At 41.6% G+C, this 23,889-nt stretch overlaps 1 protein-coding gene across 7 annotated transcripts in view; it reads right to left on the minus strand.

The window, feature by feature from the left end:
- The window catches only part of LOC142030191 (WASH complex subunit 2-like), a 38,392-nt gene extending 23,650 nt beyond the window's left edge, over nucleotides 1–14,742 (minus strand). For 6 of the 7 annotated variants that reach the window (XM_075025952.1, XM_075025951.1, XM_075025953.1 and 3 more), the window contains exons 1-14: nucleotides 14,600–14,742; nucleotides 14,408–14,521; nucleotides 13,773–13,937; nucleotides 12,055–12,120; nucleotides 11,220–11,393; nucleotides 10,450–10,543; nucleotides 9,395–9,453; nucleotides 8,538–8,585; nucleotides 7,080–7,184; nucleotides 6,462–6,549; nucleotides 5,153–5,221; nucleotides 4,664–4,776; nucleotides 2,429–2,498; nucleotides 1,559–1,615 (exon numbers count right to left, since the gene is read on the minus strand). In XM_075025952.1, the coding sequence (XP_074882053.1) occupies nucleotides 1,559–1,615; nucleotides 2,429–2,498; nucleotides 4,664–4,776; nucleotides 5,153–5,221; nucleotides 6,462–6,549; nucleotides 7,080–7,184; nucleotides 8,538–8,585; nucleotides 9,395–9,453; nucleotides 10,450–10,543; nucleotides 11,220–11,393; nucleotides 12,055–12,120; nucleotides 13,773–13,937; nucleotides 14,408–14,521; nucleotides 14,600–14,644 (1,267 nt within the window). In that variant the 5' untranslated portion in view covers nucleotides 14,645–14,742. The remainder of the gene's footprint in view (nucleotides 1–1,558; nucleotides 1,616–2,428; nucleotides 2,499–4,663; nucleotides 4,777–5,152; nucleotides 5,222–6,461; nucleotides 6,550–7,079; nucleotides 7,185–8,537; nucleotides 8,586–9,394; nucleotides 9,454–10,449; nucleotides 10,544–11,219; nucleotides 11,394–12,054; nucleotides 12,121–13,772; nucleotides 13,938–14,407; nucleotides 14,522–14,599) is intronic. The other variant, XM_075025949.1, reaches the window with a different exon arrangement.
- Between the last annotated feature and the right edge of the window lie 9,147 nt (nucleotides 14,743–23,889).

A 23,889-nucleotide genomic window follows, 5' to 3' on the forward strand; every position in this document is an offset into this window, starting at 1 on the left:
CAGATATGGCAGGGATCAACTAGAGTAATCTGGTAACAACTGTTTCTTGTACATCTGGTGTGGAAAAATCCTGCTTAAGTGATATGTGCATGTTGATAGATTGTCTGCAAACACTTTTAGCATTTTTGGTAAAAACTGGCAGCCTGGCTCTATGCTTGTCTTTTTGCTACTTATGTACAGATGCTTGAAAACAGGGCTGGGGGTGGGGGGGGAGGGCGGTGAGGAAAGAGGGAGACTTTAATTGAAAGTTTGACAGAAAGTAGAACAACTGCTATTTGGTTAAAAGTCAGCAGACTGCATGAATTTTGACCAGCACAGCAGCAGTTTATTATTAAAAAAGTATATCATGCAATTAGAAAGTGCCACAGAATTGACAGGAATACAGCAACAAAGTTTGATTAATTATTAAACATTCTCAGGTTCCTAAACAAACTGTTCACTGGGAACGTGTTCATCAAGCGACTTTGAATAGCAAAGGAGCCTCAATCTTGGTTTTTCTCTGGTGACTTTAGCCTGTCTACAAGTTACTGAGAGGGAGGAACTGAAGACTTTGAATAAATGCTACATATAAATTAATTCCTGATGAACTAGAACAGGACACTATTAGAACAATGGGAAATGCACTGCTTATGCAACAGTACCTCCAAGAAAGAGCAAAGGATAAAGAAAACATCAATCTGCTGTCTTAAACTTTGCTACCACATCTTATGTCAAATGACCATTGCTAATGCATATCTTTGATCCTGGAGTAAAAAGGCTGTATTTGTATAAATCCTACTCTAAAAATTATCCTGACTGAGGGCTCAGTTAACTGAAGCCATAGTCTTAAAATAGGCCTTTCTTAATAAAGGGCAAAAGATAAAAGTAAGGTAACTCAGTTAGGTGATGACCCTACACAGAGACAGAAATCAAAGTCAGTTGATTCAAAGAGACTGGTGAAACATTTCTTTTCATTGCTCAGCCTTAAGTCCGATATGGAACAGGGATCTTAGTACAATACTTTTTTTTTTTTTTTTTTTTTTAGCTCTGAGTTATAGATCTGATCCTTCTGCATGTATGCAGATCCTCCTAACCAAAACCAGAGAAACAAGATTGGTCTTATTTACCTGTGCCACAAAAATAGAGCAACTTGATGTTTAAACTGTTCTTCTGTTAACCCAGGGGAATATGATCAAATCTGAAAGATCAAAATGCACTTCCTTCTCAGAGTATAGACGGAAGGTGTGACTGCGTGCACTGCAGACGTAAGCTGTATAATATTAGTTAAAGTAACACACATTCTTAAAAGTTCATAGCATAACACTGGAAGCTGGCAGCTGCTAACATCTGCCATCAATGATCTCTACCTTCAGAGCTCCTACAGAATCTTGATTATCCATAAAGCATGCTGCAGTTTAGGCGTAGCATGGTAGAAGCACCTGTATTTGTCATTAAGCATATGATTGAGCAATGCAATGCTGCTGTATTTGGATAGTTTTATTCTTTAAAACCTCCCCAGCAGGTTTTAAAGAAAAGAACATTTTGTGCATGAAGCAATTTGCTATTGAATGAATCATACCTGGGAAGAGAGATACTGCACCTGCAGGAACTTTCTTTAATGACTTTGTAGAGGACGCTGAAATCACAGGAAGTACAATACAAATGGATGCACTTGCTTTATGCTGTCAAAGCTTTCAGAACTCTACCATAGAAATAGGAATCTGAGAAGTCTTCTAAGCTCCATTTTTTTTTTTTCTCAACAGCTCAGAACTCTTTAGACATTCTACTTGAACTTCTGGGGGTTTGCAGAGATATATATAACAGTCTAGCTATTCTTCCTCCATTAAAACTCCACAAAACAGCTCTACTGAACTGAAGCTTATAAACATGATATACATTTACACATAGCATTATTTACAGGAGTTCACTTTCACACACTCAAACCTACTTCAATACAATACCCTCAAAACAAAATGGCTTAGTCTCCCAATCCATATCTGAAAATTCATCAAATACAATGCTTCAGTAAAGGCTGCAGCAGTACAGAATGTGTGCTCAGACTCCTTAAGGGTCTAGATATGCAGCTAATGGGAAACTCAGATGTGCATTAATCTGCAATAAGAAATCTTTACTCCACTCAAACCCACAACTGGATCCTGCAAAGTACTCTTCAGCAGCAGGATCCCAGTGCGTGCAGAAAGCTCTGTCAACATCAGTAAGGACATCCTTTTAGCTCCAGGAAAGTAGGTGTGTGTAAGAGATTATAGAGAACAAAAATATTTAAAATTCAAGGAAAACACAGCTGTTCTCTATTAAGACTGGGAAGAAGAAGAGACTTGTCAACAATTGCTACTTCAGACTTTCTAGTTTGGAAACAAAACAGTCTAGCTGCTAGTGGTGATAAATCACAGCATAGACAGGACTACAGGAGGCAATAATTGGTTCTTACCTTCACTTATTGGGACTCGCTCCTCCCTCTCTTTTGATTCTTCTTTTGGTGCTTCAGCAAAAAGATCACTCTGATTGTAGAAGAAAATGCAAAGGGGTGGAAGTGGTGAATTTGTTTTTTGCAGGAAAAGACAGCTGCTGATTTTCCCACATTGAATATCCACTTCTAAGCCAAGACAGAGGAGGTAACCACCACTCCCTTCTCAAAAAGATGTCTGCTCATATAGATTTAAACCTAGGTACTCAATCATTAACTTGAGTGCATACATGCAGAAGAATAGCTTTCTGTCTTCTAAAATTTAATTTACACTGATCATCAGTCTGTTTATTGCAGAGAAGGAATGACTTTCTATTTGCACATCTTCAAGGGCTTACACTAATTAATCTACAGCTGTTTAGGTCCTGATTACACCCTTCTAAGCTTTCCTATTGAAGCTTATACAGTAAGGTTTGAAGGAAGAATTCAGGTCAGGACAAGCATAAAAATACTGCTGAACTTCACATGATTAAGATGAATGATTTATATTGTTGTTGCTAAGGGGACGTTAAGACACCTGTATGGTGCAGAGATCGACATTATAGCTCAAAAGCATTGCAGGACACTCCCACAAAAGTCCAGATTTCCAGGAAACCTCCAGATCTTATGAGCACTGACCACTTAGTTTCTTGAAAGCCTTTCTCTTATGGGAAGTTGGGTATTAGAGGTTGCCTACCTGGAGACTCAAAATGCATGGTCTTTGTATAAAGCTTTGTGGAAAGAAGGGAGCAATACTTAAGATAGGGGAGCACAGGGCTATGCCAGGGATGTTAGTGATTAATTGCACATTTATCAGTTACTATTTGCCTGTTGATCTACTGTGGCTGCCTTCTGGTACAGCAAGGCCTCCTCCATTGCACAAGGTAAAAGACAGTAAGTTACCTTTCCTAGGTGATTAACTTTCAGGTAACAGAAAACCAAGAACAAGCGTATGCAGGCAGGCAACAATCACAGACAAATCTGCTTGGCTGTCCTGTGTGTACAGGATGAGGAAAGTAGTCCTGGCAATAAGCAACCAAGAGGTTCTAATCATAGCTTCACCTGAATTTGCACTGACACAAAGCTGGCTTGCACTAGTGGATTTTTTTTTTTTATTTTTTTTTTTTTTAAAGCTGTTGGCTGCCACTCAAAAAGAAAGCACATTCATATTTTTTCAATAAAGGCTGTATTTGAGTGGAAAGCATTGCATAGAACTATCCTCTTCCCTTCACACAATTCCCCTGTTTGGTGCTTGTTCGCTATATTCTGGCACAGTAAGCTTGAGGTCAGCTGTACATGTGGCCTCCTTCCATATTTCAGTCTAATAGCCTCCTCGGCTCCAAGGAACACCTGACTTTTGTTCTAGTTGCAACGAGGAACACAACATCCCATAAAGGCAACAGTTTGGCTACTATTCTGGACTAACCTTGACTATTACCAATATCAGCTGCATGATAAAATCAGAGGCAATAATTTACACAGCTGTACTATCAGATTCTTAATGATCCCTGACATTGAGTTTCTATCCCCTTTCACATGCACAAACAATGCTAAAATAAGGTCAGAAATGCAATTTGTGCCATTCCTTCATCGAGTTAACTCTGGATACATAGCAGAAGAGTATGCTTAAGGTTAACTTTTCTTGCCAATGCAGGTAACCCAGGAATTGTACAATAACTAGAAGAAAGAACACAGCATAATTGCAATAGGGAACTTTTAACAGCATCATTGTCCAGACATGGTATGTGAAAGATAAAGTGGGAAGGGCATCATGTTCCCTTTCCTCTCTAACTTCTCCCACACCCAGGGAGAAAGAGAGAATGACAAAACTCAGTAATCTCACAGGCATTTTAATGGAAATCTGCTATTTTATAATAAACCAACTGTATAACATTTGGTTTACCTTCATAGATAAAAGTGAGGTGCTGAGTAAGCTCTACTGGAATTAGAACCTGTCTAATGTAATGCTAGAACCACACTTGCATCTCTCATCAGCACCACTGCTCAAGAAAAGGCTTTGTGCCAAGGGGAACATAAGCACCTCACTCGTGTAGTTCTGTTTCTCCACTGGAAAGCTATACTGTCACACTACACTTGAATATTACCAAGCAACAAAATGCTGTTTCCCCTCCCTGCCCTCCAGAGGTGGGAATTTGTGAGGAACTTTTTTGTTGTTTTTAAAAGGGGGCACACACTCAATTTCTATCCTCTCATTCTCACCTCTTCATCGTCAAAGAGACCTGTTCCACCACTGAAGAGGCCACCCCTAGAACCAAATGGTGTGAAGTCTTCATCAGTCAGCTTAGGAGGCTTGAAGATGTCATCATCTTCATCTAGAAAGCACAACAGCCAAGAGCTGTGGTGGGACTGACCAAGTTTCAGGAAATAGAATTAAAGAGACAACCAAAATAAAAACTAGTTTGATCACATCCCCTCTCTCTTATAAACATGACACATACTGAGAAGCTGCTGTAGACAGATTGGGTTGTATGTGGTTGCTCCACAGGACCACATTGAAGGAGGAACTCTCACTAAGCCTGTTTCTAGCTTTGTTTTACACGCACATCACAACCTAGATTTGTTTACACACGCACCTTGAAGGATGCTCACTGATATCCTACCCAGTTTCTAGACTAGATGCCACAATTTCTTAAGCAGTGTCTTACAATCCAACCCACAATTCAAAAACAAGAGAGGAGGATACCCTACCATCCGATGGAACTCTAACTTCCTTCTTCTCTTTCAGGGTTTTCCTTGTTTTGGTCTCCGATGACAGGGCTTTAAGAAAAAAATTTCAAGGCAAAAATAAAATAGTCCACCTTTACTTGTAGGCTGTGATCAAGCTATGGTAAAAAGAACCCAAAAAAATAATCTAACCAAGCTGACCTATATGTTTTCATGTGAATCAGCACACTGAAGCAACTCTACGAAGTACAGGTTCTAAAATTAGCACTTAAAATTGTAGTAGCATCATTTCGACAGACACTGTGGGTTCAACACAGTTGCCCAAACACAGATTAATGTCACCTGAGATGCCAGAGAGCAACACAGCATTCCAGATGGTACAGATCCCACACAGAGCATGCAGAACCTTTGAGCATCTCAAATGGCTTCAGACCATGGTAGCTTGATTCAGCTACCAAAAGCAAAGCCACAGTTTTATTTCCTCTGGCCCTACAATCACAAGGTTATTCCAATGAATAGAAGATTTCCCAGTAACTGAACAAGGCAAGCTGGTAGGTTTTATACTGATATCCACAGACCTAGCTTGATTGTTTGAACCATGCAAGAACACATACACACACTGTTCTTGCCTGTTCATGCTTTCAAAATTATCAGTCAAAAGCAGGCTCACAAGCAGTTGCCAACCCAGTTTCAGTCAGCTATTTTCAACTCCTGCTTTGCTGCAAGAATGACTACTTGACCGAGGTCTCTCCTTTTGAAAGGGACACAAAAGTAAATGCAGTATTTAGTCTAAAATATCACTGGAAACAGTAGCAAGTAAAAGTTCCTCAAAACTCAGTATATTTAAGCTACAAAGAGGAAAAAACAAACAATGTACACCACATGAAAGCACAAATCTACTGCTTGAGGGGTTTTCCACCGTAGAGCTCATGGAAAGACTACAGCGACCAGTGGTTTCCACATACTTACTTGAAACAGGAGGAAGTACATGTGGTCAAACAGGCAGTTTTGCATGCAGAGGGAGAATCAGATTGGAGAGAAAACCTTTCCAATAACATGTGTGCTTGGGGAGTAACCTGTCTCACCTGAAAGCAATGTGCTTTCCACTATAACACTCAGTGAATTCCAATTCAATCCTGTAAGTTATGGCCAAAAAGTTTTTCAGAACACAAGATAGTGTCTTTAATTCCTCTTGTTGGGCTTTCACCTAATACGTATTCATATAACAGATCAGTATAACTTCACATACTCTTATACAGAATCTCCTGTCCAACTCTCTCACAAGTCCCCCACTATCTCACAAGCAGTTATCAAAACTAAAGAGTTAACTTACATGAACGCTCTTCATCCTGTTTGACTGGTACTTCTCCTTTGATTCGGGCTGCCAGCTCATCTGCAAATGATGTTGGCCTCTTCTTTTTCTAAGGAGTAGGGACAAATAACAGCCTATTCCTTATATTACCAATTTGATGCAATTGCAATTATAAATACTGTATTCAATAGCCTCACTTGTACAATATCCTGTCTAGACTTTGATTGAAGTCCTCAGAAGAGGCAATACAGCTTTCTATGAAGAAAGCAATTAAGGGATTACGCGTGCATCAAGAGAAAAAAAAAAGCTATTTCTAGTCCCTTATGATCACATAATTTTTAATGTCACTTCATTTTGAAAGCATGACAAGCAAGAAGCATTTACCATACACAAATGCAACAAGGGATTTCTTAATGAACTTTAAAGACAGCTTTGATGCCAGCTTAGGGTGCAGGAGTCCCCTAGTTTAAAGGGCTAAAGCCTGAACAACCATGTTGAAAGACTATTCACAATTTTTACAGGCCATCTCCACAGGATCCCATCCCAGGTAACTGAGGGCTACCATTATAATCCCTCTAAGGACAGATTTTTCATGAGGGAAGTCAAATCTCTCCCTCCAGGAAGGCAACGATTACTTACAGGCCTTGTGCTTTCATCTAAGTCTCCATCTTCATCTTCCTCTTTTTCAGAGTCAAAGAGGTCACAGCCATCGAAATCATCTTCATCACTCATCTGTGCTGTCCTCTAAAAAAAACATAATAGCCTGTTGTGTTCCCCTGAAGTTGGCATACAAAACAAGCACAAAACTACATCTGCTTAGATTAAATATTCAAAGCAAACTTACTGAAAGAGGGAAACATTCAGCCAGTTTGGGGTACTTCACAGCTTTTAAGAGGTAAGGAAGGAGTGCCTCTAGCTCCATAAAAGTTGCTGCATTCTCTAGTACACCCCCTGTGCTGCGTCACCGAACATTTCTGGACCAGAGATGCAACTGTGGACACTAAGGCTCTGCTCACAAGGAGCATAGCACTACTCTACACAAGCCTGAACTGCTTTGGCTGTGCTGCTTCCCTTAGTTTAGAAACTCCTCTCCACTAATGACCTAGTATTTAGCTTTAACTCAGGAACATTGTGATCAGCTAGTAAAAAATTATATCATCTTGAGCTATTCATAAGGTGGATAGCAGAATGACAGACAATACATGCCCACATCTTGGCTTCAGTCATGTCAATAAGAAAAAGAGGATGAAAAAGATTAAGTGAATTGTGAGCTGGGGGCCAGCATGGACAGGGGCCCAGAAGTGAAATAAATCACGAACAACCCAAAGATTCTTGCTCATCTTAAAATATATCACGCATACAAAGTTACCCTATAAAGGTCAATACAGCTTAATGTAATATCTGAGTGCTTTTGTAACATTGTTTTATTAATACATAGATTAAAAAAGGGTTGCTTTTTGAAACATTGTTCTTTTGGTACTAAATCATTTCAGATTGAGGATCCTCACATAAAAGTCTTTTGCAGTGGCACATCTAAACATGGGTAAGATGCCTTCTCCTACTACCACCTACTGCAAACAACTAAAGTCAGGCTTGAATTTTTCAATCTAAAAATTTATTTTCCCTTTTCATTCATTATCCAAATGGACATACTTTTCAAACATTTAATACTGTTCACATCTTTGATTTCATGTCATAGCCAAACTGCACTGTTTCTTACTTCCTGCATAGCAAGTTTAGAATTTTATTTATAGACCCAATAATCCCACAGAAGCCTAGTTTTCCTGGGGTAGATTCTTTGAACTCTCATGGCTCCAAAGTAATTCCTGGGGAAAACACACATCAGGCAATGCCATCCCACATACACTTTGCATCTAATGATGGCTTGCAAGCATGTCTTTAAGCCCAAGCCAGGTTCAATTTCACAACACAGTACCATCTGGCCAGGACAACCTTCCCATACAAAGTTATACAAATCAGGCTTAATCAGAGTTTTTAACAGTTAATTGTCTGGAGCTCTTATCTCCTCTTTCTTGCATCCTCACTGTGTCACAAGTGGAAAGTCTTTCAGGTATGTACCAGGGTATATAACCGTACCGTCTTTTGGTCATCTTCACTAGGGTTTCCAAATTCATCATCTGATTCCTGGAACACAAGAGACCCAAAGACAAGTATTACTTTGTCCAGTGTTAAGGGAGAGGGCCCAGAAACTCTGGACTTGCTTAAGTTTGGACATTCAGATGATCTCACCATGACCTGACCAAGGAATTTTTTCCCCACCGCTGACCATCTTTATGAATGGAGCTCACTAGGAAGTCATTAATTTAGCAAAGACAGCAAGCTCCATCTGACATTGCATTTGAGTAACTCAAAAGGGATTTAACTTTAATTGAGCAAAGACACCAAAATCAAACTCCTCAGGAAAAAGGGAGTGCTTCCATAGCACAGTTACAAAGCAGAGACATCCCAGCCAAGGCAGGCAAAACATATCAGAAATTGATAGCCCAATGCAGCAGATTTATGATGCAAAGCCTGAAGGTACATTACTGACACCTACTTAAGCTTTAAACTTGCTCCTGTTAGTCTCCATCCCATTCTTTGTAACTGTAATTTACAACAGATTTGTTCTCCATAAATGCAATTCTTGATAAGAATCCAATTTGCTTCACAAAGTGAAATTAGACTGGAATAAAACACTTCAGTTTGAAGTATTCTACTATAATAGCAGTTAGAGCCAACACCACTTCATTGCTCCTCTGAAAAGCTGCAGAGGAAACTACTGCATAAGAATAATAATGAAAAGCACATTAACCATAACTGACATAGGGAACAGACATTGTGCAATATTATCTTGATACCCCCCACGAAAAAGAGAAGTGGTAGCTAATGGCCTCACACACACCAAGGACTCATGAATGCCCAAAGTAGCTGGTGCTCTGTCACTTGTCACTTACCTCTTCATCCTTCTCTTCACTGTCAATTACACTTCCACGATCACTATCTACTGATCCTTCTATTTTAAATGAAAACAGAAAATTTAAGATCAGACATGACATCTGTACACAGAGCAATGTGGTCACTAGACATATCAACAGCAACTTTAAAGGCTTTGTGATGAGAATTAAAAATCAGGTGGAAAAGAGAGTGGTTTGGAAGAGCTTTGAAGGCTGCTAAAATTACAGAACTTTGCATTTCTAATACACAGAGCACAGGTGTCATAGTTTAAATCCAGCCAGCAACTGGCACCATGCAGCTGCTCACTCACTTCCCCCCCACCCAGTAGGATGGGGGAGAGAATCAGGAAAAAAAGAAAGTAAAACTCTTGGGTTGAGATAAAGAGAGTTTAATAGAACAGAAAGGAAGAAAATAATAATGATAATAATAATAAAAAAATGACAATAATAATAATAAGAATTGGAAAATACAAAACAAGTAATGCACAATACAACTGCTCACCACTCAGACCGATGCCCAGTTAGCTCCTGAGCAGTCATCCGCCCACCCCCAGCCAACTCCCCCCAGTTTATATACTGAGCATGACGTCACATGGTATGAAATACCCCTTTGGGCAATTTGGGTCAGTTGCCCTGGCTGTGTCCCCTCCCAACTTCTTGTGCCCCTCCAGCCTTCTTGCTGGCTGGGCATGAGAGGCTGAAAAATCCTTGACTTAGTCTAAACACTACTTAGCAACAACTGAAAACATCAGTGTGTTATCAACATTCTTCTCATACTGAATCCAAGACATAACACTATACCAGCTACTATGAAGAAAATTAACTCTATCCCAGCCAAAACCAGGACAAGTTACTGAGAATTTACTGCTTTGCATACCAGAAAAGTAGTTGTTACAGCATGATGCACTTTTTTTTTTCCTCAGCTAATTACAGTGTGCATCTAAACATGCAGAAACACTACACAGTATAACCCAAGCTGTGAGTTAAAACAGACCAAAGTCTTAGATGAGGAACTAATTACTCGCATAGGAATAGAAGATCATGCCAGCACATACCTTCACTAGAGATATCTCCAAGGCCAACATCATCTTGTTCCATAAACTGCTGAGAGCCAATCAAGTAAGGTAAAGGCCTGTCAATATAGAGATCCTGGAAAAAGACAACATCAGGTCTTTCTGACATCTAGGAACAGCTCTACATTGCTGATGAAGATAGAAGTCTTACGCCTCTTGTTTTAACTCATGGAAGATACAAGCTTGTTTAAAGTGAGTCCCACCAGACACATGCTTCAAGTTAGCATGCAACTGGGTGGGCCAGCTGACGTTTACTCCTTTTTAACACAGTCAAAGAAGGGGGCTACTTTCATTTGTGTGGTCCCAACTGGTTTTCTAGGTGTCATCTAACAGAAGAATATCCTTGCAAAGACTTGCAGGCATCAGTTTTATCCCAAATCCTGCACCTAGGGTTCTTAATTACTGGGAGACTAAAAACCACCTCTTAAGAGACGGTTTGTATCTAAAAAGCACGAAATTTAAAGGTCCCACTCCACCCAGAATTGAGGCTTCCCTTTCCAAGTTCACTGCTGTTAAACTAACTCCCTTTAGGGTGTCATACCTTAAGGCTAACCCAATTGCAAGACAAGCAGGCTACACAAAGAATAGCTCAGCAAGGAGCACTTCTCCTTCAGATATAGTCATCAGATGCTCTTTTTAGGTAATGAATATCAATTTTATAGCAATGCAGTGACACTGCTGACAGAAACAAAGAGCAAGTCCAACAAAGCGAAACACAAACCCATGGTCCCAGCAAGAACAGGTCTCTGTACCTTTGGCTCAAGTATCAGTTCCACCCTTTCGTTACTTTCTTCCTCTTCTGAGTCAGAGTTGCCTGCTTTGATGTCTAGCTGTTCAAACGCACTGTCCAGAACTTGCAACCCATAATTCACTGCTGCTTGGATTTTGGGGATCAGATCAGCTTCTTTCTGTTCCCGTGTCTTTTCCTTTAGTAACAGGAACAACAACACATTCTCATTGCATTTTACTCAAGACCCAATCTCACTGCAACATGGATGCAAAATTTTAACTTCAAATTAGTACAATGAAAGCTTTTTCATTATATGTAAGAGAAAGACATTCAGAACATTTTTTTGCTTGATTTAATTCACCTTTATCACTCCCAGAAACAGAGGTGTTCTAAACATCCACACTAGCTCCCAGTCCATTAAGGGAACATTTATGGTATAATACATCTAGACTGTAAGATACATAAAAAGCTCTCTGAGTTTTTATCTCTAGGAATTGCAGTCAGATTCTGCTTCCCTAATTCACTACCTCTGAATCCAGTAAGAAGGCCCAAGGCTTCAGTTCGCTTGCTGAAAAAACATGCATAGCCATTTGAAAATAAACACATAAGCCTTGTCTACTGGACGCAGCATTGAGCTTGGGGAGGCCCTAACAGATTATCATACACTGTAGTAGCCTCCAATGTTACTGTCAACTCTATGTTTGAATGACACACGCCATCCAAGAGAGAGACTTCAAGGAGAAAGGAAACAGTTTGGTTTGTAAGCTGTAAATGTCCACAAAGTAAGTTTGAAAATGAGAAGGTAGACAAATGCTGCAAACATACTGCCAACACTCAAGGCAGCTTAAGTTAACTACCTGCTCTGTTTTGTCTCCGGCATCAGCTTTGGGAATAGGCTCTTCCACTTCTTCATCATACACCCTCTAAAAAGTCAAGCAAAATTAATTCAAGTAAGAACAACATACTGCTGCAGGGGCTAAACCACAGGCACCACCACCAAAATAAAATACACCGTTAATGTGTAATTAATTACACATTAATTCATTACACATTTAAAAAAAGAAGCCATGGATGATGCCAAGCATCTTCATAGCCTCCTTCATGCACTGGAGTCATCACCCTGAGGTTACCATCAGGCAGCCTCTCAACCCAACTGACCTAATTCAAGACTGCAAATGTCACTGCAGTAGTAGAAGACAAGTTGACCATTTAACCCTGTTCACAGATTGACTTGAATATGTTAAGAAAAGCACTGTTTTAACCCCCCTAACATAAAGCTATTCTAGAAACCTTCAAAGTCAAATCTAAGTTTACTTATGGGCTTTCTATTTTCCTTTTGTTTTCTGTCATTTAGTAGCTCTCCTTCCTTAGTGTTTACCCTTCTCCTGTACTTACAGAGAAGGTTCACATCCTCCCTCAGCCTTCAGTTTGTTCTGATGATCCCTCCCATCCAGCTCTTTTAGCACTCTTTTGTAGGATCAGCTACAAGGAGACACAGGGGAATAAAAAGTCTCCCTTGAACCTGAAAACCTAAATCCAAATCTCGCAAACACAGGTGCAGTTATCCCCTGGGAACAGATAGATCTCTCACATTAACGAAACTGAGAACTAGAAATGAGGACCTATTTCTGTGCACTTAAATTTGGGAACAAACAGCTTCAAGCACCCAGGATTTAAGACGTTTGGTATAAACTGTTCTCACCAGAATCATTATGCTGAACAGCAAAGGTATGCCAGAGAAGACATTGCAGCTCTGAAAAAAACCCCAAACAACTAGCACCACCACCACCACCAAAAAACCCCACAACAGAAATCCAGATTTTCATCGTCTTGTCCTCTGCCAGCATCTTTTCAATAATAGCATCATGACTTCAGATGAGACATGCGTGGCCTGAATATGATGCTGACCAAAACAAAATAGCCAATAAAACTCACAGTGCTAAAAAACCCTTCACAAATCTGAAAGACTGTTAAAGCTCTACATCGTAATTATACACATGCTCCTAGTGATACAATGTTGTAACAGGCTTTCAAGTCCAGCTTTTACGTTTCTAAAACAGCAATATTCATGAAGTGGGAACATTAACCAATAAATATGCTCATCATGACCAAATGCAACAGACAACTGCCTGCAGTCCAACACCTTTAGTACCAACTGCTTTTAGTGTAAAATAGCACCACTGGGCAAGTTTACAGCATCATATAACATTCCTCATATTTAGACAGCCAAGTGCAGACAAATGCTACATTCACACTACCTGTAAAGATATACCAAGACATCCCAGAGATCCCAACTCATTCATAGTCCTAAAAACAAAACCCTGATCTCCATGTCACACATAAGGAAGGAAGAAGGAAGGTACCTCAGAAGAGGCAAAAGGCAATCTGCCAATATTGGCTAGCGCATCACTCATGAAGGAACTGTGACACCCTTTAACAGAAAGCAATGAAAAGCCACTTCACCTCTAAATTAACATCAGACTTGCCAAAAAGTCAAATCACTTCTCCACACTACAGCAAGGGACAACACCAATGTTTGAAGTACAAGCTTGATGCTGTACAACAACATACTCACATTCTCTATGAACTGCGTATTGGACAACATAAGAAAGTCATTGAAGACATTATGAAGGCGACAGTCTGTGGCTTTTGTTTCACTAATCAATCCATCTACTTGCTTTTTGATTTCATGAGTCCTGGAAATGGTTTGCTGTGAGAACTCTTGTAGAAAATGCAGAAGCTGTTTACAACAGAGAAAAGCAATAGTCAGCATCCAACTCCTTTTTCTTTTGGCACCGTTTGTGACACAGGCAGAGTTGATCACACGCTTCAACTGAGCATCGAATTAAATAGTCTAGACTAGAGCACCCCCACGTACACCTAGGACCACGTCTCACCCTGCTTCATTCTGCATTTCCTTTCGGGCCAACTCCTCATGCTGGTGTTCTCACCCGGACCGGTGGGTTAAAGCAACGGGAGAGCCAGCCGGCCGCCGGACCCTGACCGGGGCCACCAGAGCGGCCTTCCCGAGGCAGGCGGGCGGGCAGGCCGACCCCCGGCCGCCGCTCGGGCCAGCGGGCGGCAGCACCGCCCCGACCGACACCTCCCAGGCCCCGGGGCAGGCCGCGGCCGGGGTAGCCGCGGCCCGCGCACCCCTCCCGTCCCAGGCTCAGCCTCGGGCCCGGGCCCGGGCCCGGCCGCCCCGCTCACCCCGGCGTCCGAGGCCAAGGACCAGCTCTGGCTGCCCTTTCGGATCTCCTCCAGCGACCAGGGCCGCTCCCATACCGGCGCCGGCTCCGCCGCGTCCCGCGGGGCCCCGTTCATCTGCGGGAGAAGGACAGTGAGCCGAGAAGCCGGTGCCGCAGCCGTACCCGGCCCGGGCGCGCCCGCCTTGGCGCTCACCGTAACCGCAGGCCGCGCCGCTCCGCCAGCGCCCGCCGGCGCCATCCGCCGCGCCGCGCCGCCCGGCAGTCAGCTGAGCGCCCTCACGTGACTCGCCGCCCGGCCCGGTCCGGCCCCGCGCGCCTACGGGCAGGGCGGCAAGGGGGCGCGGCGGCGCCACCGCGCGCGCGCGCGGAGGAGACCGGGCGCGCGCGCGAGGCCGGCGCGTTCCGCCGCCCGAGGGGAGCCCCAGCCCCGCGGCTGGGCGGGCGGAGGCACTGAGGAGCCCTCCCCGCCGTAGGGGGCTGTGGCGGCCCGAGGCCGCCCCCGGCTGGGAACGGCCCAGCCCGGCGGACCGGGAGGGCTCACCTGGGCACCCGCCGGCTCCTAGGTCAGCGGTCACAGCGTACAGCCGCGGGAGGGCGGCCGAGCGTGCTCCCAGCCGGGTCAGGGGCGCTCCCGCTGTCCTGGCCGCGGGCTGTGAGGACCGTACCTCCCCGGCGGAGGAGCCTTCGACCGCTGCGACTGCTTCCAGGGTCTGACGCCCTTGGCCGAGAGGCCGTTCGCGGCTTGTACCGGACGCGTGCACAGGGGGGCCCTACTCTACAGCGGGAACAACACGGAGGGTGGCAGCAGCAGCAGGTCGTGGCGACACGGCCGCAGCGCAGCAGCGTTCCCCGTAGGCCGATGCCCAGTCTTGGGAGTAGACGGGGACCCCTTCCTCCTATTTTTCTTGCAGAAGTAAGTGCAAGATTTACCTTACAACTCAGGTAAAACCTCCTATGATTTAAACTGGATTGGCCTTAATGAACCCGCACCGGAACTCCAGGATCTGCTGGAAGAAAATACGACATACCCTAACTTAAATAAATATACAGTGCGAATTGCCAAACTGGGATTCACAGCCAGTTATCCCTGGGCCTTTACAGGTCAAACGTCCACTCTAACTTCCTGCTTTCTCACTACGTAATTTTTGTCCGATGGATTAAAAAACCTTGTCATACCACCGTACTTCATACGCTCTTTGTTACAAGTGAATTAACCAGAAAGGAAATGACAATAAAACCATCTGTTCTTCCAGCTGGTAACTAAATAATTCATTGGAAATAGTCAGTTTAGACCAGCCCTTGATAATAGCACATGGAGTTTATTTATTTATTGCACTTGACTACACTTGATACCACAGGAGACCTCGTGAGGAACCAGGGCACTGGGTGATTTACTTCTTACTTGGGTTCTCAATTTAAATGAGAAAAAATGCCCAAGATCACCAAGTTCTCGTATATTGATTTTAATGGCTACATCCAGATACCTGAAGGATATTGCTAGATTAGGGACATAGGAACTTCTAAAAGCAAAGTATCATCATATTCCTTTCAATTCTATTTTTCTATGATTCTATAACAAGATACCATTACTGAACTGGCTCAGACCTTCAATCCTAGTGGAATTTAAAGAATTTTAATGTACTGATAATAAAGCAGAAACTAATAAAGTACAAGTAACAAAATATTAGCCTAAGCAAGTTTCACAACAATGTCTTGAGCAAGATTGTTAAAAAACACGCGGATGGGATTAATCTAAAATTATTCTCCAAGGCTTTTTGTGTTTTGCCATAGTTCCTTCCCCTGCAACATTACAAAACCCGGAAAAATTTGCCTTTAGTTACTTTCCATATTCACCAAAATGTAGAATAAAACCATAAATACTCTGGTTAGTTCTGATAAGCCAACACTTAAAACTGGAGACAATAGTGATGAAAGTGTGAAAACTTCCTTACATACAGACTTGGCATTGGGGGTGTGCCTGAAATTACAGCAGACTCTGGGGTTTTCCAGCTGAGTTGGGGATACAGACGTAAATATGTGTCTGTAGTTTGTCTCTTCAGTGTAGTAATGAAATTAGCAGAGTTTGGATTGAGCAGTGGGGGCTGATCCTGGCACACTTAGGGTTTCCATGCTATAGCAATCTGGATGGCTTTCTCCTGGCTTAGATCCCTAAGCTTTCTTCCTGTGAAACCAAGGCGTGGAATGGGGACAAAATTGGCTGGGAGGGTTACTACAAACAGTTGGAGTTAACCAGACCAAAGAGCACACTGGGACTCCTTAATCCATCAGTTTAAGCATAGGTTGTGTTAGCCTCAAAGCTTGTTCTTTATATCCACAAAGAAACATCTGTGAACATCAGCACAAGAAGCAATTGCAAAGCAAAGGAGGAAATCCAGTATTTATACTCTTGCACAAGCTGGCACCTATTCCTTCCCATGGACCTGGTCCCCAGTGGGTACCCACAATAATTTCCACAGGCCCATAGGACTGCATAGAACTTTTAGCAGCTGTAGAATGGCTGTAGAAGGCTACAGGAAAGATGATGCAACCTTGGAAGTAATTTGGAAGCCAGTATTGCATGCCTGTTATGTATGATCACAGCTTACTGTCTCTTCACAACTTTTGCATAGCTGAAAGCAAACATTTTAATTTGGAGTGGATCCTGACTACTCTCAAAACAAGTAGTAGATCATTTTGTCCAGAAAATATCCCTATGAGCAACATGACCAGCTTTAAGGGACGTATTGTGTATGCTATACCCATTCACTGCTAGGTCATATGCAACTCTATTAAAGACAGAATTATTTCTAACACACATCACAGATTATGAAATAACAAGAAATATTTTTTATTCATACAGGATTATTAGGGGGATCTGATTTTTCTCTTTTACTTATTTTTTTTTAAACTGTGTGAAGTGGCTACTAAATTCCCATTAGCATTTGTCTGTGAAGAAATTACAGTTACAGCAGACAAAGGCTTAGTCTTGTCATGACATTCAATATAAATTTAATTATCTCTTCTTGATAATCTGGGTAATGATATGCCATACAGCTAGCCTGGGTAATTTTTTTTCCTGTGGGTAAAAACTTTGGCAGAAGTACTGCTTTCTGTTGCCTCACACTGGAAAGGCTAACAAAAGCTTAAACAGACACAGCACTTGGTTAAACTCACAAATATTTACAAGGTAAAAATTGAAAGAGAATACCACAGCCAGCTCTCCCAATAGCTGACAGAAAGTAAATATATTTTTATAACTTTAGACCAGGATGCAAACAAAATAAAAAGTCAAATCACAATTAAAAGATCATCTGTATCATGTATCACGCAAGAAGGAACCGCAACACAGTTTGTGCATTGTTCTTCATTTTCCCTGCCACTCCTCACTCTCAAGCCCAGGTTGTGTTGTATGGCTTGGTACAGATACAGAGAAGTGTGGTTGTCTGAGCCCTGCAATTACCAGAACTCCCCAGCCTCCAAGAGATAGTCCCAGCACCTGTGCCATCTGCAGGCTCCAGAAGGATTTGGGGGTGATGGGTGAAGTCAGGCCTTGAGGATGCCTCAGTCTCTGGTGCACAGTGTAGAAAGGTGTGTCTGCAGCTAAAAATAAGTACACATGTGCTGTCACTGGATCAGCACAGGAGCCTGAAGCCCCCAGAGGCACTTCCCCTCCTGCTTGGGATTCATTGCTCATTAATGCAATGACAGAACACACCACTTGCCTACCAGTGTATTTATTCATTTCAGGGAACTCAAAATCAGCTTTCCTTTAAAATAATTAATTATAACCTGTAGGTCAGAAATAAACAGACTGTGATCACCCACGTCACCTAAAATACCTTGCTGCCATGTATTGAGTCAAATGACTTACTGCAATAAGTTGTTGTGCAAGCAGGAAAAAAATAACCAGGCTGATAAACTCAGTTCAGGGAATTAGAAATCCTAAAGGAGGAAAAAAAATCCAGAGCGGAACTACTAAACCTCTAAAGGAACCCGGACTTGGAAACACATGACGTTGTTGGCTTATGGTTTCCCCATGTGGGTTTGATCCTTCTTTGACCCCCAAAGTTCATGTCTCACGGTAAAATCATATTCTTGGAGGACAGCTGTTACCCTGGAGTTCCCTTGGTGTGGGGTAGGAATGCCTAGTGTGTAAAGAACGGGGGAAGTTGACTTTTACATTCTATCTCTGGGTTCTGCAGTCCTCTACAGGTAGGTACTAAGCTCTGAAACTTGAAATCTCTGACACACTTAAGGGCTAAGCTCTGAAACTTGAAATCTCTGACACACTTAAGGGAGCCATCTGAAGTCATGCATCAAGTCAGTATCAGAATGAAAAAATAAAAAAGCTCCTAAATCACAGTCCCATGGTTTTCTACTTCAGTCTTTAGCAAAACTTTGAAACATGAAACTCACAGGATTAGTGAAATAGTGCTACCCTCCCACTTTTGTAAATAGGTCAAGAAATTAAACTCATATCGATTGATATATATCATAGTTGGTAAAGCAACACAGAGCCAGAATGACAGTGAACTTATGTTCCAGGTTAGATCCAGCAAAGCCTTTCACCATGTGTGTGCTTGAGAACAAGGAGTGGCTCCACTGGAGACAATGGAACTACCTGCATGGCTAAAGCTAAGGATATACTTAAGTAAGTGCTTTGCTTGACCCAAGCCCTAAGATCTAATCTGAAGACTGCAGAAGTTAACAGTTTTCCAACATTCCTCAGTAGGTTTCGAACTTATTTAAGCTAAAAATTATACTTCCAACATATATGATCTTTAGTTATCTGTGTGACTTATGTGGAAATATATATCTGCCTGATATATGTGCATTCTATGGAATAGGCAGTGAACTTTGCAAAACACTTGTTCTCTCAAATATTAATCCACCATGAGGACATCTGCCCTCTGGCTGTGCAGGATCTGAAAGGGAAAGCTTTTTTTTGATGGCAAGAAAGAAGATATAATCATAGAATGGTTTGGGTTGGAAGGCACCTTAAAGATCATCTAGTTCCAACCCCCTGCCATAGGCAGGGACACCTTCCACTAGACCAGGTTGCTCAAAGCCCCATCCAACCTGGCCTTGAACACTTCCAGGGATGGGGCATCCACAACCTCTCTGGGAAACCTGTTCCAGTGTCTCACCACCCTCACAGTAAAGAATTTCTTCCTAATATCTAATCTAAATCTATTCTCTCTCAGTTTAAAACCATTACCCCTCATCCTATCACTTCACTCCCTGATAAGAAGTCCCTCCCTATCTTTCCTGTGGGCCCTGTTTAAGCACTGGAAGGCTGCTCTAATGTCTCCCTGGAGCCTTCTCTTCTTCAGGCTAAACAACCTCAAGTCTCTCAGCCTATCTGCATAAGGGAGGTGCTCCATCCCCCCGATCATCTTTGTGGCCCTCCTCTGGACCTGCTTGAGCAGGTCCATGTCTTTCTTATGCTGGGAGCCCCAGATCTGAACACAGTACTCCAGGTAGGGTCTCACAAAAGCAGAGTAGAGGAGGAGAATCACCTCCCTTGACCTGCTGGCCACACTTTTTTTGGTGCAGCCCAGGATGCAACTGGCTTTCTGGGTTGCTAGTGCACATTGCTGGCTCATATTCAGTTTTTCATCCACAAATACCCCCAAGTACTTTTCTGCAGGGCTGCTGTCAATCCATTCATCACCCAGCCTGTATCCATGCTTGGGATTGCCCTGACCCATGTGCAGGACCTTACACTTGGCTTTGTTGAACCTCATGAGGTTTGCACAGGCCCACCTCTCAAGACTGTCAAGGTCCCTCTGGATGGCATCCCTTCCCTCTAGAGTATCAACCACACCACTCAGCTTGGTGTGGTTGAAATGAACCTTACATTTAAAAAGGAAAAGCATATTCCTTTTTATGTGAAACTGGGTACATCAGAATTGTACATACTTAGATGAAAAGCTGAAGGCAGCTACAAAGGGAATAAAGCTGCGGGGGAGTTGTAGAGGTGTACCAAAGAATTCTTGCTAGGTCCTCTGTATACTTATTCATGCTCGGAGAATTCATTCCCATAAGAGCAACATTGCCTCTAAAGCTATTAAGGATCATGACTTTAATTGCTGCTGATGGACTGCTGCTGCAGAGTATACTTCAATCCTGATATGCAGAAGTGGCCTCTCCTGACGACAACAGTGGCAAATCTGGTCTAGCAGATTATAATATGGCATTTGCCTCCAAGAATATTATTCTAAACTCTTGCTTATACTTGAGTTCCTTAACAGTAATGAATTTAAATTAGTTTATTTAAGCCAGTGCAAAAAAATTTAGTTGCACTTAAAATTAATCTCTCCAGCAGTTTATATTTAGCTGAGAGGGAATTTACTTAAACTACTATTACCAAATTACTTAAATCTATTGCTAGATGTAAATTGGCATAAAGTTTACTATGCTTAAAGTAAAGGAAGAGCATCGGCTAGGTTTTACATCATTTTAACTAGAAGATTTTTAAATAGCCTGGAAATGAAACCAGAGGAATGAGACTTTTCTTTCTCTCTCCAGCTCTGAAAACACACTCAACAAATGGCCTGGTAACAATAGATTACCTTGAGTTGCAAATTGATGGTGGGTCATGAAGCAGGATTGTGGGGACAGGACAAGGGTAAATGGCATCACCTTCCTTTCCATCATCCCAAATCAGCCTGCCTTTTAGAAGGTCCTAGAAAAGTATTTCTAACTACTACAAAAATAATACCATAATAGCTGGACAGGATAACCTTTTCAGAGATTTCTCCAGGTGTCAACACATCAGAAGAAACTATTCCTCAGCAGCTGAAAGAGACCAGACATGTTTAGCAGCATTCAACTGGGAAACTAGGAAAGGTCTAAGTATGAAATCCTTAGCAGCTGTCCCACTAACAAAGCCTTAAAAATGGTTTCTGCTTTTTAGTAGTCTTGCATTCAGAAAAGGTAGACCTTCAATGCTGTGTGTTTTCATAACCCACCTATCAACTTCATAGGAATATTAAAAATGATCAGAAATGGCTGAGCTGATCACGAGGGTGATACACTTTTCATGGGAGGGCTTGTCAGGCAGTTTTGTCTCTCCTTGTGCTGTATGACAACTGGTGAAAAGCGAATTAGTGCAGTGCTATGGAAGAAATAATTCTTGGAAAAAAGTGTATTAAAAAAGCAACTCACTGGAGATGTAACCAGATCTAAGACCTTAGGAAGAGACTAAATTCTTTTAAAGCAAGATCTGCATATCCTGAGGCAGGAGGTTCAAAGGCACTCAGAGGGGTGCCAGCTTACCAGCAGACAATCAGCAGTGCAGCTGGCACGGCTCCAGCATCTTTATAAAGAACTCATTGGCAGAAGAATAAGGTGTTCTGCCTAACAAGTGCTTTGAAAGCAAAACCAGGCTTGCTTTGAGCTCTCTATCAAAAACCATAAGAGGACTAGCATAAAATTTCCTGTCAAGCTCAGGGTGACCTGGGGATAGCAAAGCCTGGACATGGTAGGTGAAGGGAAGAAAATGCTGTAAAAATGGTGCAAGCCATAGGTTGGTGCACATAATCTATAGTTTCTCTACACTTGTATGAAACACTTATATCAAGTGATCTTGGAGAAAATACAAAATAATTGCTGACAGATTTTGCAAACAATGCTTAATGTGACAAATAATGACAAAGTCCAGTCATCTTGATGGTGAAATAAACTATACTTACTTAATTCATGTTTTAGAGAATTTTTTTTTTAATTTTGTAGGAATAGAAATTTTTTAAAACTCTGTAAAACATAAAACCTATATTAACAGCAGTGTCCCTGAGAAGAATTTAGGGAGGGAAAGCAAATGTTTTGTTTCTAGAACAATATGGTGCTTAGGACAGCAGATCTGATCCCTGGATGTATATACAGGAAAGGTGTTACGTGCTTCATAGTATCTGAGGTCACTTCAACAACACTTACAAGCTTTTATACCTTGTTCTATCCTCAGATTTGAAATGAGATACTGTCAGATTGGAGACTGTTCAGAAATGGGTTACAAGAATGAAAGGAAATCTGTGCTATACAACTGAAGACCAAACCACTGTATTCACCTGAGAGAAGTTACAAGCTGACTTGAAACTCTGTAGGCACAGACAAGAGGAAGATTTTGATGATAAAGTACTATTATCTATTATGCCAGAAGCAAAGGATGAGAAAGGAAATGTAATGAAATTTCTCAATGACATAAACATGATTTTCATTAAATGAAAGTTTTAAAACATTTAGTGATCACATCAGAACAATAAAAAAGAAAAAGTCAGGTGTATAGTCTGTAAAATTGAATGCTTAGTAACTTTTCATGAATTATGTATTTCTTACTAAAGGATTATCAAACCTGCACAGATTTCAACTTCAGCATTTCCTCCAAGAAGGTCATGGAATTATGTCATGCGATGTACTTATATTTTTTTGCTCCTGATGAATTCTTTGGATTCAATACATCCAAAACCCATACTAATTATTATTAGTACTCAGAAATACATAGTGCATAGGAGGAAATGAATGATAATTTTTCTTGCCACCATTCCAAAGTATATACAACTCTGTGTTTAGTTTAATCTAAAAAAAAAAAAAAAAAAAAAAAAAGCCCAAAATTATTTAGCTTGTAGTACAGCCAAATTTTATTAGATTTATTTGTCCAGAGTTTCTAAATGTAATCTTAAAACCATATGCCAAATTTCCTGTAGCTGGTGATAAATCTCCCACAGGAATGGGTTTCAAATTGTTCACCAGAATCTGTAACAAAGTATTTCTTTTTGAAACATAGGTAGGGCCTCAGTTATTCATTCTAAGAAGAGGTTGCAGGAGCAAGAGAAAGCAGAGTATTCGATTAGCACTCTGAAAATTATCACTGCTTGTGAAAGTATTTTGCACATATAAAAGTGATCATATACTCCGTCACAGTTATTCACATCAAAGCCTGAACAGTCCCACAGGAGCAACAGCAGGCTTTTGATTTGAGAGGAAATCCTTATTTCAGTTGAGAAGAAAGAATAATGTTGTAATGTGATCCAGTGCTGACTAAGATCTGAACGTTAAGAGGTTTTGATACTGGTAATGGCCAAGTACCGTCGGCTATCTTGCAGTGCACATCGCAGCATTAAACATAAGTATGCAAAGATCTGGCAAAAACTTCCTAAGCTATTAATACCTAGTTCTCTACTCTAAGCATATTCCAGCCCACTGATAGCAGAAATGGTCAGCATACATTCCTGCCACAGCTATAAATCACCTAACCATACAATACTGCCTACAGCTTAGCTATCAATACTTGTATTTCATGAGAAAGGCACTTCTAATCGTAATTTTTCCAAGAATACAAAGTTCTGGGTTCAACATTTTACCCAGGTCAGTGCTCTACAGAATCAAACATTTTCTCATTGCCAGCTGGTAAAATTTCAATGATTTCTTCAGAAATTTCAACATAACCACATTTGAGTTGAACAAGCTCCCCCCCGCTCCCGC

This window comes from Buteo buteo, chromosome 4, assembly GCF_964188355.1.
Source record: "Buteo buteo chromosome 4, bButBut1.hap1.1, whole genome shotgun sequence".
Lineage (NCBI taxonomy): Eukaryota > Metazoa > Chordata > Aves > Accipitriformes > Accipitridae > Buteo > Buteo buteo.